Here is a 17,509-nt window from a genome sequence, read left to right as displayed (position 1 = left end):
CATTTTGTTAACTTGTGCAATAATTATTACCCAGGATTCCAAACCAACGACACTTTAGTAATTGCATCCTTATTCTGTGGACACTTTGCATCCAGATGCTCCAGTATCTGTGCGTAGCTTTGTCCATTTCAGTAATACTCTGCTGTCGTCCCGTGCAATTTTCAACTGTGGGAATAAAACATTAATAATTCAATATGGTTATTAGTAACAGAGCAAGATGCTGTGTTTCATAAGAGGCTTAATAGTCGGTCATTGTAAAGATCAAAGCAAGTGTCATATCCTTAAACTTGGAAGGAGACACTGGCACAATAACTTCAAGTTGAAACCTACTTTTAATTTTCTTAGAACAAAACAAGTCTCCATTTTCCATTTCAGACCTGGAGAAAAAAAAAAACTGAATAGGCAGCAATTTAAAAAAAAAAAAAAGGTGGGGGTGGGGGGGATCCAAAACAAAAACAACTGAGCTATAATAAAAGTTTCAAAACCCAATTCTTTTACAAAACCATGTTTTAACTGCCACTGAACCACCCGAGCATAAAACCAAGTCTCTCAAATATGCTTTCTGACAGCTTACTGTTATATCATAATAGAAAAGTAAAAAGGACAACTTAATATCAAAGACACAAAAGGTACTGACACTCTAGAAACCACATCTGTAGGATAAATATCAAAAGCATTTTCTTTTTAAATCTGCTTAACAGACAAACAATGGGAGTTTGGACTTGAAGAATCAAATTGTGATGGTAGCATCTGAGGCATTTTCTTTAAAAACCTGTTTATCCCAATCATGATTCAAGTACATGAACATGGGAAGGGCAGAGCGAGCAGCTACGTGGATGGGCTCAGTTGGCGTGCTGAACAGTGGAAAAACAGAGTTTGAGGGTGTAGGGGTACGGACCAGCTGGAACAAAGACAGAAATAAAGTAAGTCAGAGGACTCATGGCAAAGTCTATTTGATGTCTGATCAGTTGGTGGTAGAAAATTGATTTTGGAGAGCTCTATTATTTATAGTATACAATTAGTTGTGCAGAGTGTGTCTGTGAAAATAACAGTCAAAAAGCAGGAACCTTCCCATCACCACAGAGGTCAAACAGGGCCTTACTTGCGTTTTTCATCTGATAGTGGTTCATCATGGCCAAAGCCTCCATGGCATCATTGATGGACTCCCACTCCAGCAGACCTGAAGCACTGCGGTCACTGGGAGCAGCGCCACCTGGTGGTTACATCAGTCAAGCCTTAGAGCCCAACACCCCTTATACCAGAGGCGTTTCAACATTTAACCAAACTGTAAACAACATTGGTCAAGTTCTTGTTGTCTATTGCATGACACGATTTGCTATTGAAGTTTCCAGTTGTCAGCACAGAGAGCCGTTAAAAACAAAAAACAAACAACTTACTCTTTCCTGTGAACATTTTTACATTGACAGGGCACTTCACACCAATTTCATCGCAAATCTGTAAAGAACAACACATTAGTGAAGAACACATTCTGATGAAAACACACATTCACATTCCCTCCACAGACCTGAGAGAAAACCTCTGGAGTGACATCTGGCTGGGCGTTGAAGAAGTGCAACACGTTGCTCGGGTGTTGAATGCGGTTTTTGGCTGCCTGTTCAGGTGAAGTGAACCGGTTGTTCCTGGACCCGTGGAAATCCTTAAAACTGCTTGTACCATCCTCAAGCTCATAGCACTGACCAGGAACAATGGCCTGCTGCTTGGACACACTGCAGGAGGAGATAATTGCAAATGTATGGAGTTGTGTATAAATGTATGGGATGTATGGATTTGCGCGCTCAGATTTCCAGCACTCTCACTCAAATCCTCGCTGTCAATTCGTCTCTCATTTGCTCTCGCTTCTACGACCCAAGACAATCCTATCAAAAGTCACCAGCCAATAGGAGGCCAGGCCTGCTGACCAATGACGTGACGCTTACCTTTCCCATGCGGAAGAGAAGCAATGAGAACGTAAAAAAGGAACACTGATGGTATTTTGGTTAAAACTGTAAATAAATTAACGCTAGTGGATACAAAGCATTAACGGTCTAATGTGATTTTTATTTTGTTATACGATGTATGTTTGTCAATCTAGCTCTTACGTTGGTTTGAGCAATGAAAGAATAAAGGGTCATCGGACAGTAAAGCTGAGACTTTTGACTAGACACTACAATATTCATAAATAAAATTTGATTATATTTCAACCCGTTTAGCAAAACTGTTTAACTTACAGCACCCGTTTATTACACTGGAGGAAACCGTTGAAGTGTTTCAATAAGTGTGGAAGGTAAAAGGGGAAATTAAACATGTTAAAAGTTAAGTGGGAAATCTGACATTTTCTGAGCTGAGTCCAAGGTGACTTCATTCTCCACACAGATGTTAAACAAATGTTTCATTCGATTTCCTACACTAGCCGCAGAAAGAGGTGAGACCAAAAGGATCTGCACAAAGAATCTGCCGCTGTTGCCATTCACTTGAGCTGGTGTCTGTCCTGACCCTGCACCCGATGAGCTGCAATAACAACTGATCACTTATCAGTCTGACTGGTTAAATCTGTTTAACGATCTAAACGTGGTGCTGACGTGGGGCTTGACCTACACGTAGACTTTATAGGGTGACAGCTTTATTTCATCATGTTCCAATTCTCTGTGAGACATCAACAACCAATGGCTCGGATGAAGTTATTTTCTCTGTACCTAGTTAAATTATTCTTAAATAAAAAAACAGATCACCTTTCACAAAAAAATAGAATGAACGTGTCATAACATCATACGATGTACTAGTCCACTCTTTCTGTTGTCTTGTTTTTTGGGGAGGCGGGGGGGTTGGATTTGTGGTCTGTGTTGTGAATTTTTAGTATGGGGGTTAAGAGTAATTGCAATTCTTTGTAGGTTGACTTTGACATTTGATACACCGAACTGGTAAGACTTCACTTTGCCTCTTTTTCGCATGGGAAAAGTAAGCGAAAATGTCATTGTTCAGCAGTTCCGATTGGCCGGTGACTTTTGATAGGATTATCAGACGTCTTTGAAGCAAGAGAGAGAGCGTGAGAGGTTTTGAAGGAAAGCAGCAGAAACGAGGGCGAGGAGGATTTGAGCGAGTGCACGAGAAATCTGAGGGCGCAAATATAGATTTGAACTCGAGGAGAGTAAATCTTAGCGCGAGCAGATGTGAAGGAAGGGTTTTGAGAGAAAGCATGACAAATCTGAACATTAAATCATTAAAGTGCGCTCGCAAATTGATTGATTAAAAATAGCGATCCCACCCCATAAAAATGAACATTCCATGCATTGTACAATTGGCATTGGCAAAAACAAAAACTGTGGTGTGTGTGTGGATTGTGAGATAAATTACATCAAACAACCCTCAGCTCTGAATAGATGAGGTACCATCTGCGTCAAACAGCCTCAAATTTTAGACGTTATTCTACACTTTTCTACTACTCCGTTTCAACACATGTTTGAGTCCAACTTAAGTCTGGAGCTCACCACTGGACAAGTGAAATGCTTCAACCGGGCAGTAACTCACCACACATTAAGTTTCTGCCCAAAGAGAAAGTTGTTGTTGAGGTGAGTGATGGCCCGATCCACTGCATAGCAGTCTCCCATTTCTACCATGGCTGCTCCAGGTTTGCTCTTCATGAACTTCACCTGCAGAATGTGTAACCAAACAAGACCAACTAGTCCAGGTCAAACACGCAATTGGCAGTAGACCCTAAAACTGCTTAAATTCTTATTTAATCTACCAGTGAATTTAACAACTGAAGCTAAACAGACACTTCATAAAGTCAGTGTTGGTCAGATACTGACCCGCTCAACGTTGCCATAGAGACAAAAAATATTAAAGACACGGTCTGCATTCATCTTGACCGGTTCCAAGCCATACACCATGACCACTGGAGAATCAGCATGGGCACCGTATTCGCCAGGAGGAGGGGGAGGTGGTCCATAGCCCGGCCCGTAGTTTCTTCCCCCACGTCCTCTCATTGGTGGGCCCATGCGGCGACCCTCGTACGGTGGGGATCCGTAGCTTTCATCATAGCCATGGTATCCACCTCCTGAACAAAGAGGCAAAACAAAGACTGTAGGAAAACTAAAAATAAATAAATAAATGATGGAGCTATTCATGAACAGATTGCTCAACTCAAGTGAATGTTCCACTTTAACACAACTTCTAGAAATAAACAGCAGGTATATAGAAGCCACTGCGTTTATGCCTTACCGTACTCGGGCGGGTGGTCTCCCAGCAGAGCAGGCTGCCTCTGGCGCTTGTTGGGGTTTGCATTCACATCTTCTATGAGCACAAGAAGCGGAGACATAATTGGGACAACTCGAGACTGTCTGAAATATACATGACAATGCCTAAACATTTACATTATGGTCAACTGAAATGTTTAAAGCCTGCCTCTGCACAACCTTTGTATTTTTTATCTGGGTTGATTTTAGGAAACATGCATTCCCAGGTCGAGCCTCCAGACGGGCTACAGCAATTAAACTGAAACGCTAAAAGCGAGCAGAGTGTTGACATTAGTTAAGGAGACTGAAGAGGGAGGCATGACAATGTAACATTAACATGCTGCAACGCATGGGGTGAGGACAAAGATGAGGTGGGAAGAGATGAATTAGATGTGAGAAAGGCAAAAACATCAAACACTACTACAATAAACGTCACTAGTCAGAAAAAATTCAAAAGTGTATGCTGACACACACCTGCACTGCTTCCGTTACCATCTGCATCACCATCTGTACAATGCACAATAACCACACACATTTAAGACAGAAGCCAGGTTAATAGATGACATTTTTTTAAATTACCTCCATTAAAGTGTCAAGAGATGCAGTGAAAGCACTCCTGACCAACAGCTGTGACGGCTCTAAAGGCAGAAAGTAACAACACCGCCTTAATGCAACCTGACCAACACCAGTAGCCACTGTGGCTGGTGGAGGAAACGCTCCCCTTGTCCAGGTGTTGTGTGTGATTGACCCATGACGCATGGTTGGTCATGGGCCGAGCACACTGTACAGCCTTGAATTCACAGCCTTGCCCCGGATTGAAGAAAAAAAAATGTAATAACAAGAACAATACACGTCCAAAGAACCAGATAAATTCCCAACGGAGCAACAAGACAACATTCATTAGACTTTAGTGCGATTAGAAAGGCCGGCTGAGTGAACAACAGCCTGTTCCAGAAAGTGTCATGTCAGTCGTATAGCCATGTTGGGTGCTGGGCTTTGCAGTCATGTGGTGCTGTGCGGTTATGTCCCCTGAGGGTGGGCTGGATTTACTTACTGCAGTCTTACAAACAGTGGGAGGACGACATTTGCAGCAGCAGCAGCAGCAGCTCCACCACTCAATTCATTTCATCCATACTCTTATCCATTTCCTCTTATGGAGAAACAAGTCTTCGATTCATCAAGTTGAAAGGTCCATTGGTGGTTGTTTGGCTGCTGTGTCCATCCTTTTTGATCCTTTTTGGAAAAGTCCACTTAGCACCCACTGGTAGACCTTGAGGCTGCCATAGAGAACATTTCTGTTGGAAGCTGGCTCCTCTTAGCCGCAAATTGCCAAACCTGCATCACATGGAAGGTGTTACACAGGTTCTAAAGACTAAAATATATATGTAGAGTATTTTAAAAAGCTGCACTCAAAGGGACGCTAAACAGGGATGCATTAAGTAAGAAAACCAGGAGGAGGTAAAGATGAGGAGGAAGCGCAAGAGAGAAAAGCTGAATTCCATGTGGGAGGAAACACAAAGGCGAAATGGGCCTGGCTGAGTGTGCTTGATGGTGTTGTCAGCAGTGTCTTGTCTTCATCAGTTGTCCTGTGTTGACTCCAGTGTGACTGGCTACAGCTTGTTTCGGGGTGTGAGTCGTCTACTGGATCAGTCGTTACAGCATCTGTGTGTTGTTCAAATGTTTTGTTTTGGTGAAGAGCGATATGGCCCAAAACAGTAAAGCAAGGGCCCAGGCGTTAAAAAAAAAAACAACAAAAAAAATGGATGTGTCTTCTCTGGTATTAGTCTCCACTTGGTGTTGACAGGGGGAGGGGGGGGGGGGTTGTAGATGCAAACTGTGGCCTGCTTCAATGTGTCTCAAAATGGGTGCGAGAAGAAGGATGGTCAAAGAGGGGGAGGGACCAAGCGTAGCTCAGTGCCGAAACTCCACACCCTCTACAAGTGTGAGGTGTCTTCGTGGCGAAGGTGAGGAATGAGTGGGGTATCAGTCCTACATCGTCGTGTTCAGTGGGTGGTGTCTTGTAGGCACTTGTAGACATTTGGACGTCTGTATGAGAATGGCTGTGTCCTCACTGAAGAAGTGGGTACTTGGGAAGGCTGGCAGCCGATTGGTGATGTCAGCATGTGTTTACCACGCAGGTTCCTGTGTCTGTTCACTGATCGAAAACGAATGATTTACTAGGAGATGAGGAGTTACAGTGTTCTGTTGTTGTACTGATGCTGGTCCATGCCTCTGTTCTCTGTCCCCACAAAACCACTCTTCACCAAAATAAAAAAAAAAAAACAAAAAAAAAACAAAACAAAAAAACGGAATTTGATGCTAGGACTTATGGCAGTGAAAAAAAAAAAACAGCATCAGTGTGGGTGGGAATTAAAATTAGACTCCAGTGGCTAACAGTAGAAAAAGCATAATTACTTCCTTTACTAAGCGAAGTGTGTGTATTTATTACCTTCTTAAACCCTAAATGACTGCTACAATTAAAGACTCACGAAACAATTAAATTATTCAAAGCAAAACTAGATCTTTAAAAAATGTAAAGTATAAAAGCTGTATAATTATCTAAAACAATTGACGGCTGTCAGTCAGATGTTGGAATGAAGACAACACGTGTTTAAGAATAGACATGAAATGTAAGACTACATCCATCTGCTGGCTCAACTTTCAACACAGGAAATCTAATCACTGGTTTAAAAAAAAAACAACAACAACAAAAAAACCCCTAAACATTCCTAACAAAAAAAACTATGTTTTTGAGCCATGTGCTTATATTTCACTTTCCTGATCTCATGACTAAATACCAATTTGACCTCAGCTGCATATTAACCGCGATCACAGTGGATTCTGAGAAGTGTAAAGAGAAAAACCCCAAAGCAACACTTCAGTCATAACGCCACTCATGTTCTCCTTAGAACCCCAAATTGGACATATTCTAGAATTGTGTCTGTTTTGTGGCATTATCAGTGAAGGGAGCTGCCTCTCTTGCTTCCAACGCCCCACAGCGGCAGTAAGGTGCTCGACAGGTTCAGGCTTCTCAACTATAAAGCATGTGGAGCTCAGCAAATGTTTGGCTGTGTTTTCAGGTATTTAAGGTAGTACCTGGTCCTCCAAGGTTGGGGTTTGTGTAGTCCCAGGTGTCCTGGTCATTCTTGAACACATTCAGGCGAGTGGGCTAAGGAGGGACAGACAGACACAGAGCTTTACTTTGCTTGTAGCCTCCAAAACACAACAAACCCAAGTGATGTGGTTGAATGATCACTTGGCTCATTAATCTCTAATACTTATCCATGTAAAAACACTAGCATAGCATGCAGGGTCGCTGATTGTGTTGCGCGGTACCTTGGCGTACTCTATCTTCAGCGTGCAGCAGCCAGAGTAGATATCAGCACCATTGAGTGATGCTTTGGCGCGCTGGGCACTTGGCACAGAATCAAACGTAATAACTAGGTTAAGGACCAGTCTTCAGCTCTGTCCGTTATTTAACCTTCTAACAATCTACAAACAAGCATTTTCAGCCTGGTGTAGTGAAATTAACTCTAAAGGTTTATAGGTTTCAAACTGCCGCCAGAGTACTTGACTGAACACATGGAAAAAGCAGTCCATGTCTTAAAAACACACAAACATTTGTTGATACCCACTTGTGAGCCATGTGTCAGACAGAGTTCATACAAAAAGGATATTCAACCATGGCCTGGACGCCATTCTTCCTGAAGATGACAATTCTCTGGACAGGACCGCAGTTATTGCAAATTGTATAGAGAACATCCTTTAGAAAGAATTTAAAAAGAAAAATCAAAACTACAAAAAGACAAAAAGGTGTTAGGCATTTGATGCTGGGATTACTAAAGTAGACAAGTTCAGAAAATGTATAGCTTCACTAAAAACATTTATGAACATGACATCAGCCCTCAGCCCCTTATGATAACAGCCCAAATCTTCTGTACGTTACCGTGGTGATGGGGTAGATGGGGTTCATGATGGTGAACAGAAGAACGTGGTTAACACTTCGAGAGTCATCAGAGTCCCCAGGCCTGGAGATCTTCTGGCTAGTGGAATAGTTGATAAAGGCTGGGTGGCCTGCAATATAAACCTGGTTATCTGCAGCATAGGTCACAGCTGTAGAGGAGCCATTCATGTCTTCGTACTCCACCAGAGCCTGGCGCTTCTTGGGCATCACCACCACGTAGCTGGAGAACAGCAGCAATGAAACATTCAGAACAAAAATGCAACTTGCCGCAAATTTAGGAGTACAGTTAATCCACAGCTACACTCCTCAACAAGTTGTTGTCAAAAGGCCCATGTTTTAAAACTGCATATAAAACTTCAGATAATCGACAATAACAATTTGCATAAACTCCTTCTCTACCTGATTGCCCCAAACTCTTGTAAAGCCTCCACTAGGTCAGCCTCAGTAACACCATCCACTAGTCCACGGACGTGGACCACCACAGATGGGAGAGTCTTGTGTGGATCTTCATATCCCTGTGGGAGAGAAGGTATAGAATTAATAAAATGGTCGGTTACACAGCGGTAGGAGGCCCCAGGGAAGAACCATGACACGCTGGAGGGTCTTTGTCTCTCAGGTGGCCTGGGAATGCCTTGGAGTTCCACCGGAAGAGCTGGAGGATGGTTACACAAATCTACCTAACCAAACCTTCTACGTTACAACCTTAAATGTCTTAATTAAAACTAGCATGGATGGTAGGAAGCTCTATGATCCAACAGACTCCATTTTTCTACGCATAAGCTGCAATTCTACTTCTCACTTCCCTTCTACAGTTATCAAGAAGACAGAGCTGCTGACCCAAACAACCTGACCATTTGTTTGCTGCCTATACTTATTATCTCTTTACTCGAACCGGTAGAGGCAGATGGCTACCTACCCGGTGTATTGCTCTGAGCTAGTGGCCCTAATTTCTTCATATGAGCATTAAATATCAAACAAAGACAACATTAACCTGTAAGTCATAGAAAGTTCAGCTGGTGGTTTGTAAATACTACAGCCACACAGGAGAATGTAAAAATGAAACACTGGAGTCCCGGATGTAGCAGCGGTGATAATTGCTTGTTCATCATCACGTCACTGTTGCCTCAGAGCCAGAAGGAGCCTCTGTGGAGTTTACATGTTCTCCCTTGTTCTTTAGCCCACAGTCAGGTTAACTGGAGCTGTTGCAGATCTTCACATTGGAACAAAACACTATGCTTGCTTTGTTTATTTATATTTTTTGTATATTGACGTTTTATTATTGAAACGCTGAGATCTAAAGAGTCAAAAACAAAATTTGTTCCAAATTCTAATAAGGAAAAATATCAAGATTTTTTTTTAAATCTGATTAATCAAAAATGTAACCGACCCGTTAAATCGATAATCAAAATAACGTGTCAAATCTCAGACAAGCAAAATATTAAACCTAGTCCCACTTGTGAACCAAGATAGCTAAATTAAAAATTGGCAAATTAAAATCCCTACGCTCTAAAACTCTGGAATGTGGCAAGTTACAAGCACGCACGCGCGCACACACACTAACGCGCTCGATGTGCTGCTCTAATCATGTTTTACTGCCCGTTTGTTGTCGCGTCCCGTCTCGGTTCCGTCCCGGTTCCTCCCCAGGTTACAGGGATTCGGGGGTTATGGAAACCAAGGCTACACAGTGAACATAGGCCGGAGGGGTGGGCCCTTAATATTCGTGACGCTTCTCCTGTTGGTGTCTTGTTTTGTCCGTTTCTCCCAAAAGCTACATAGGTTGGTTTAAATCAGGCTTACGCGTGCTGAAGGATAGCATTTAACTAACCATACACAAAACGCAGGTGAGACATAATCACGTTATCCGATTAGCCAAATTAGTGCGAAGCGTTAGCTCGCAGCTAGCACATGGCTAACTTTATCGGGGAAAGAACAAAGCCGAGCACCGACGAGGCCCGGTCGGGAGCTCCGCACAAAACTGCCTCTAAGGGACCAGACATTGTGCTTTTTAGTTGTGGGTGTATAGCTGAAATAAACTACACACATACACACAATAAAGATAGCAACATACTGACGACACTGCTAAACGTGCCTAGCTTCGCGGCCCACCGCACAAGCTATCCGTGGTGGTTTTAGTACCAACAGGGACTTGAATTAATCAAATCAGAACCGATTTGTTTAACGCGTTCAACACTAACATTTCATGAAGCTCAGCCAGAACATACTCACCGTGGCCATTCCGTCGGTTTTTTGTCGTTTGGTTGCCCGGCCGTCCTCGCTGTAGTAACGGCTCGCTGCAGTAGCCATGTTGTCCCGGTTAAAAAAGGATGGTACGAGTGACGACGAACAGAAACGGATGGAAAAGTCAAGAAAAACGAGCTTCATCTGTCCCCGCCCATTAAAGCTTCTTTGTGTTCTCATAGGCTCAGACAGCTGTCAATCGATTGGTGACTTCACAACCACCCCATAGGTGAAGAAAACGAGTAAAAATGTTTGACTCGGAACTCAGAAGTGAACACAAAAAAGACCAAATTAGTTCGGATTTGGGTAAAAGTCAGATTAGAGTTGTAATAATTTCATTCATTTCACTTTCAAGATACGACTGCACATACTATTGTTCTATTCAGATACATTTAATTATCTAACATCCAGTGTTATTATAAACATGTAATTTTAGGATTATTTTTCACATACAAAGAATCTGTTGACACTAGAGAACTCAACTGCCTCCTTCTTAGCCTGTTTCTTTGTCAAGAATCAGCATCTGTAGTAAACCGCATCAAAATCCTATTTAAATAGAAGGAGTTTAATAAAATACTGGTACGTTGAAGTTTATTCTAAATTAACTGTTTTAACATATTAGCCAAGAACAGAAAATTGTTAATGCAGCCCTAAAAGAATCAAAACCTATGCACTGTATGTTTTTAAAACATACCAGACATTAACACACGATAAACAGCTTCTATTCAGGACTAAGGTCAACGAATCAAAGAAGACAATGCAGAACAGAAGCACACTGTGGGAATGTGACATTTAATGACACGCAGGCCAGATGAGTGAAAACTAACAGCATTTCAACTCAAAACTCAAACTGCAGTGCAATGCAAAGTATCTTTTGCTCATTCATAAAGAGGAAAACATTTCAGAAAGTTGAGCTATGATAATAAAAGCAGTCTTTCCACTGTAGCGCCCCATCATTTACTGTACACTGCTAAAAATCACCTGCAACATTCAGTAACAACATAGTTGTACAGTGTCTTCACTTCGGCTTTAGAAAAAAAAAAAAAAAAAAAAAAAAAAACCCACAAGAACACATGCAGAGGAAAAATTAAAAATAATCCTAATAATGTGATTTGTCTACTTCACTGACTAAACAGCCTGAGAGGCTGCACAAACACAGGAGTCCTGATGAGAAAATAAATTTAAGTGGGTCTACACTAAGATACTAAAACTATCTGCTGTGGGGCTGTAAAAGCAGACAGGATGAGTTTTACGCTAAGGAAAGAGCCATCTTCACTCAGTCGTCTGCAGGTGTTGCGCTTCGGTTTGGACTCGCTGAGCGGGAACGACTGAAATAGAAACAAAAAGGGGTTAGCTTGCCACAGGGGAGGCTGGAGGACATCAATATTACACACCTTATTCAATATTAAAACAGCCTGTACAGGTGTTTTACATTCCTGAGCAATAAATAAGAGTCCCAACAAGCACATCATTCAAACATGGACAAGCCCTAAAAGCTTTTTCCTCACTTGCTACAAGTTTAACAGATTTAATTCTGGAACCATAGTTGGAAATAAATTAATTGTTTAATTAAAGAATACTTAAATAAGACAGCAAAACGATGGAAACTGTTCATCACTATTTTAAGGAGCTATAATTACAAACTCTGGTCATGGTGTAGATGTTGCAATATGTCATAATAGTGATTGTCATTGCTCTCTTGCCCTCAGCCACTCACTCATTTTCACATTCAGCCACACACCTGTCCACTAAGCATGCTGGTTAAATGCTCAACTTTAGCTGCATATCACCAGTTTTCAGACTACCAACTATCAACCCTGTGCATTTTCTTTCACCATCAACATGAGCTTGTCAGGGGGTTTGGTTTTTTGTTACCTTTGAGACAGTGGCAGAAACAACAAGTACAGAGAAGCGAAGGATGAAAGGACGGATGACTACAACTTGAAGAGACACTGCGCTGGGAGGCTCTTGAAGACTGATCTCTCGTCAGATCTTTCTCTCACTTTCAGAAGCTAAGACAGAGGTTGAAGAACTCTGGTTGGTAGGTGGGGGTCTGGTAGGTAGGTAATGGATTTAAAAAAAGTAGTAGTGGTCGAACTCTGATCTGTGTGGGTCAGCCCCCGGTACATCTGAAGGCTGGCTGGGTGACTCTAGTAGAACAACTCTATGTGTGCGCGGGCTGATCTCGTCTGAGCGTGTGCGTCGGATGAACAGACGGCCACCCGTTCACTGTGGGGAAGGTTCGGTCGGTAGGTCGACCTCTAACACCAGATGCAGGCGAAGGCTGAGCTCAGGTCAGCGCTTAATCACCCTCCCGCAGGACGTACACACCGCCAGCTGGCAGACCCTGGGCCTGGGATCAGCTGCGGTGTCAGTGCAGTGCTCAGCTCCCACCACACGCTTTAAAGAAAATATGAAAAATAAACAAATCTGTGCTGCAAAGATTCTTACCCTAAGTCACACCAATGGTGTTGTCTCTGATCTCAGTTATTATTTATCTTGATTTAGCCAAAATTAGAGTTAAAACAAATAGAAACAATCATCTTAACACTTGTCATTGTCTTTTGCTGTGTGATATTCAATGTTGAAGAAAAAGGGCTGTGTAGGGTGGGTGAGGTTACAACAAAGCAAGAGCAAAGATGATGAGTGTGCATCACATGGGCTGTGGCTGGCAAATGAAACAGTTTCCAGGCTCTTTAGAGGCCGTCTGTCTTGTGCTCTCTTTTCAAGACCATCCAGGACTAATCAACCCTGATGGGCTTGGAATGCACAAGAGAGAGAGCTCTAGCCACCTGTACTTATGCCCAAGCCCTTGTCCTCTAACCCTCCCACTCCACTACTGGCCAACTGCAGAGGCAGAAGATGTGGCTTCGCTGTGTTGAGAAGAGAGAGGGTCTTGGTGATGGTAAATCTCATCGTCACTTGCTGGTTGTTTCATGACAGCCCGACACTCCTGATGGATGGAGGGTCTACTAAACAGATACTCCCCCCTAGAATAGAGCACCTAGCCCTCACATGAAGAACAGAACTCAACTACTCAGTTGAAAACACCTTTTTTAAAGTGTACTATATTGCTGCTTTTTTATTCTAAGGTGTAATAAACACTACACTAACAATAACACTGACAACTGGCAGAACTGAGCATTAGAAATGTACACAGCTTACAAAGTATTAAAAAAAGACATGCGGACGGAGGGTTTACCTGTTCCTCTTGTGATTGGCCGACTGAGACCGTGAGCGGGATCGGGAGGCAGAACGTCCTCTGGGTGCAGAGCCAGAACGAGAGCGAGATCTCGAGCGACTGCAAAAAAAGAAAAGTTTATATTCTAAATGTATACAGAGAAACTAAATTATGTCAGTAGACAAACATACAAAGCCAAGCTGGAAGTATACCCATTTCATTCTTGACTTTGTAAGTTGCTAAAGTTATTCTGGGACCCCCCCCCTCCTTCTTTGTTTGATTTGAGACAAAGCGCAACACTAAAGAAGCCAGTAATGACAGCGTTCGGCCATACTACCTGCCACGGGAATTATCTTTTGTGCTGGTAGTCACCGCTTACATCCCTCTGACGGCCGTCGCCGTCCCGTGTGAGACAATGACAACATCGTGTCCCAGCTGCAGACGCAGCACCTGCAGGCCCTGATTCACAATCCTTAAAAACTTTAAACGTGCCTGTACCCCCCCCCCAGTACGTTAACTGCCACAGAAGAGGCAATAAAACTCTGGACCTCCTATATGCTAATGTCAAAAAACGTACACACCTCTGCCCCCCTCCTCTTTTAGGCCGCTCTGGCCACAAAAAACAAAAACAGACGTTCTGTATAAGAAGGACCAGAGTGGCCTCCAATTTGATAAACAGTTTACCGTAATTCATTGGACGTGTGTGTATTTTTCACATAAGTGAAGACTATTTGAGTCTTAAATGGAACCTTTAACCGGGACCACTAAGCTGTTTACCATGACATGAACACGACACAAGGGTTATGTGCAGCATAAAGACTAAATAATATCAAAGTCCCCTATTCTTGGAACAAAGGCTGGTGCATACAACTTTAGGTCAGCAGAGGGATATTACACCAACCTGACTACAATCACCAAAACACAACACACGCCATTACTTTGTTATGTATAACAGATGCCACCATGCAAGAACCTGGCAACAGTGCTGGTGGAAGGCCAGGGCAGCAAAATGATGATGTGAGGTGGTGGTGGATTCAGTCTTAATCTTCTTTTTAAACCCACACACCCCCATTTTATATATTGGATCTGAAAGCCTGCTGTTCACACCTACCTTCTCACAGGAGTCCTGGACTTGGAACGAGCCTGGGAGCCTGACCTAATGTAATAGGAAACAAAGCATATTAAGTCACAGCTGCTAGAAACAATGGCCACATAAAAAGAAATAGAATAGAAAACAACAATTATTATTTGTCCACGTAGCTTTGCGTTTACAAACAAAATATAGACTACAGTGCTTAAGTGTATTCTCACCTACTCCTGCGCCTGGAATAGGAAGGAGATCTACGGCGGCTCCTGAGGGGGAAAAAACATGCACAAACACATGGCTTACCCAGGCTGTCATAATTTATTAAGAAAGAAAAAACAGCAAGTGCTTATACATTTCAAAAATGCTCTAGTTTTATGATCATAAAAAGATGTTCCAAGTATTTTTGGACTCAGCCCAGCATTTTCATGTCACACTTGGTGTGACATGCTGACGTACCGGCTGTGGCTACGACTGCGGGAGCGAGAGTGGTAGCGGCGCCCACGGGACCTGGACCGGGAGCGAGAGCGGGACCGAGAGCGAGACCTACAAAAGAAATAAAATTAATAAATAAATCTGTCTACCTGCTCACTTGGCATTTACATTAGAGCAACACAGGATAAGGTATAGTAAGCAACCTAAATGCATACAGAACGTGCGGTAAATGTTGTTGAATCAAATTTTAACATCTTGTGCTTTCATCAGTTTCATAAAGCAAAGTTAACACACGCATATTATACTGAAGTCACCTGCTTCGACGGCCTCTCTTGCTAAAGCGATAGCAGTCATAGGCATAGTGGCCCCGGTCCCCACACTGGTAACACCGATCATTGGGATCAAACTGGCGCCGACTTGGGCGGCCACGACCCTTCCTGGAGAGGCCAGTTGACATCTCCACACGAACGCGAGAACCACACAGAACCCTGAAAACAAAATATCAAATGGGGTAAAATAGGTCCAATATGGTAAAGCCCAGCAACTAGAAATTCTAGATGTTTTGTCAATCACAATCTATTGTCGTAGTTTAGCTTGGTTGAGACATTCATCCAAAATGGACATCAGTGTTTCCCCTAGGATCATGGCTTTGGGGGGGCTGGGCACTCACTGTGCAGGAAAATGAGTGGAAAAAAATTTCCCACAAGACTACAAAAATAAATACCATAAAATACAACAACTTTTACTACTCACTTCCCATCCATGCCTTTCACAGCATCCTCTGCGTCTCTCGGATCCTCAAATTCTACAAATGCAAAACCTGGAGGGTTTCTGGCCACCCAGACGCTTCTTAGTGGGCCATAATAACTGAAGGCTCGTTCCAGCTCCCCTTTGGCAGCACCATTTCCCAGGTCGCCCACGTACACTTTACAGTCGGTGGCCCGTGACGAACTACGGGAGGATGAGTAATACGACATTCTGTGCCTGTTGGGGAGAACAACACATTGACTTGTAAATTATCAAAAAATTAGAATCAAAATCAACACAGAGCAATTAAAGCTCTTTAAAAAAAACGTTCTTTGGTGCCATTTGCAGAAAGCAGGTCCCTTAAGTAAGTGGTTCTGAAACAGGCATCAAGCTATGTTTGTTTCCAGCAGTCAGTGCTCGTAGCTCACTACCTGCACCAGGTGTGTTCAGTAAGACGGAAGGCAAAGCTTCACTTTTAGCTACAATGGTTCCACCCAGTTCACCTGGATCACAAGATTTCGATCATGACTGGGAAAGACCCACTGCCTTTAATCTCATCCCCTATTCTGCACGCACGACAACCACTTTAAATTTTGAAAAAGTCCTGAAAAAGCGCGAAAATACTTCCTAAAGAGAAAAGTGAGCTGAAATACAGCTGGTGTTTACGCGCCACACACGTCAAGCGAATCTCTCCCTCTCTCTCACACACACACACATACACGACTGAGCTATAATATTGCTATGTTGAGTAGTTTGTCTGTATTGAATTACTCAAAATGCTTCTGGCGTCTGTTAGCCATCCGGTGAGAGAACCGTCGACAATGCCTAACGTGAAGTAACGCGCACTGAGCGCGCTCAAAGTAAAGGTCCACTTTCATGAAGACATACCTCACTAATACGTGACGCAGGCGGATAGTTCCCCACAAACTGACCCATATTACGAAAAGGTTACACACTCAGTGTGCGTGAATCCGCCCCACGTCTAGAATCAGTGGAAGGCCCCGCTCTCCGCCTATCCGTAAACAATGGCGGCTGCACGCGCTAGCCCACATTACGTTACCTTCTTCCGTCGTTCGAATGCTTCCTGGCTCCGCTCTCAGCAGAGGTTCGACTTCAGCCCAAACTGCAACTAATTTCGCAGTTAACTGATGCAAGGTTATTTTGGAAAAATCAACTTGCTAAACAACCACGCATACAAGCGCTAACTACCCGTCCACATGCCCGTCCCGCTGGTTGTCCGGGTCACCCACCAACGAAAAGAAACCCGACCGAGAGCGCCTGCGTCACGTCCGCGTCTGCGCACTAAACTATTTCCGCTGATTTCGCGACTTAATTATTCAACCTGAGACTTTCTAGTTTGACAAAAGCTAAGTAATTATTTGCGTACAGTTTAATTAAATCATAATAATTTATTTGTATCTATTTTACTTTAGGAAGTAGTTTTACTTTATTGTACTGCAGATTCTACAATAAGGTCATTGTTGCTCCCCAGGGGATCGATAAAATGCAAATGAAAAACCTCCCGACTGTGGGACTAAGTAAATTAAATAATAATTATTAATTATTTCCAAGGTTACAGCAGATTTGATTAAGCGGTGCCTTACTATTTCTAAAACGCAAAACTGTCC

At 42.9% G+C, this 17,509-nt stretch overlaps 2 protein-coding genes across 4 annotated transcripts; both read right to left on the bottom strand.

The window, feature by feature from the left end:
- Positions 1–313: 313 nt before the first annotated feature.
- On the bottom strand, positions 314–10,579 carry LOC114868293 (heterogeneous nuclear ribonucleoprotein L-like). 2 transcript variants are annotated; one of them, XM_029171751.2, is made up of 14 exons: positions 10,423–10,579; positions 8,596–8,711; positions 8,179–8,416; positions 7,910–7,995; positions 7,569–7,665; positions 7,329–7,401; positions 4,707–4,739; positions 4,219–4,290; positions 3,807–4,054; positions 3,526–3,647; positions 1,526–1,727; positions 1,398–1,455; positions 1,103–1,213; positions 314–901 (listed from the first exon to the last, which is right to left on the bottom strand). In XM_029171751.2, exons 1-14 carry the CDS (start codon positions 10,576–10,578, stop codon positions 843–845), a joined length of 1,671 nt encoding a protein of 556 aa, XP_029027584.2. In that variant the 5' UTR covers position 10,579; the 3' UTR covers positions 314–842. The 2 variants fall into 2 exon arrangements, with proteins under 2 accessions (XP_029027584.2, XP_029027585.2); XM_029171752.2 differs by having other exon boundaries at positions 4,219–4,287.
- Positions 10,580–11,207: 628 nt separating this feature from the next.
- On the bottom strand, positions 11,208–17,169 carry srsf7a (serine and arginine rich splicing factor 7a). Of its 2 annotated transcripts, XM_055513981.1 has the most exons (9): positions 16,942–17,169; positions 15,888–16,118; positions 15,449–15,622; positions 15,159–15,245; positions 14,927–14,968; positions 14,727–14,771; positions 13,637–13,735; positions 12,766–12,834; positions 11,208–11,762 (listed from the first exon to the last, which is right to left on the bottom strand). In XM_055513981.1, the coding sequence occupies exons 2-9, from the start codon at positions 16,109–16,111 to the stop codon at positions 11,711–11,713; spliced, it is 792 nt and encodes a 263-aa protein (XP_055369956.1). In that variant the 5' UTR covers positions 16,112–16,118; positions 16,942–17,169; the 3' UTR covers positions 11,208–11,710. The 2 variants fall into 2 exon arrangements, with proteins under 2 accessions (XP_055369956.1, XP_029027587.1); XM_029171754.3 differs by lacking the exon at positions 12,766–12,834 and having other exon boundaries at positions 16,942–17,167.
- Positions 17,170–17,509: the final 340 nt, after the last annotated feature.

The sequence above is a fragment of the Betta splendens genome, chromosome 13, assembly GCF_900634795.4.
Source record: "Betta splendens chromosome 13, fBetSpl5.4, whole genome shotgun sequence".
NCBI lineage: Eukaryota > Metazoa > Chordata > Actinopteri > Anabantiformes > Osphronemidae > Betta > Betta splendens.
This window is presented reverse-complemented; position numbering and strand designations above follow the sequence as displayed.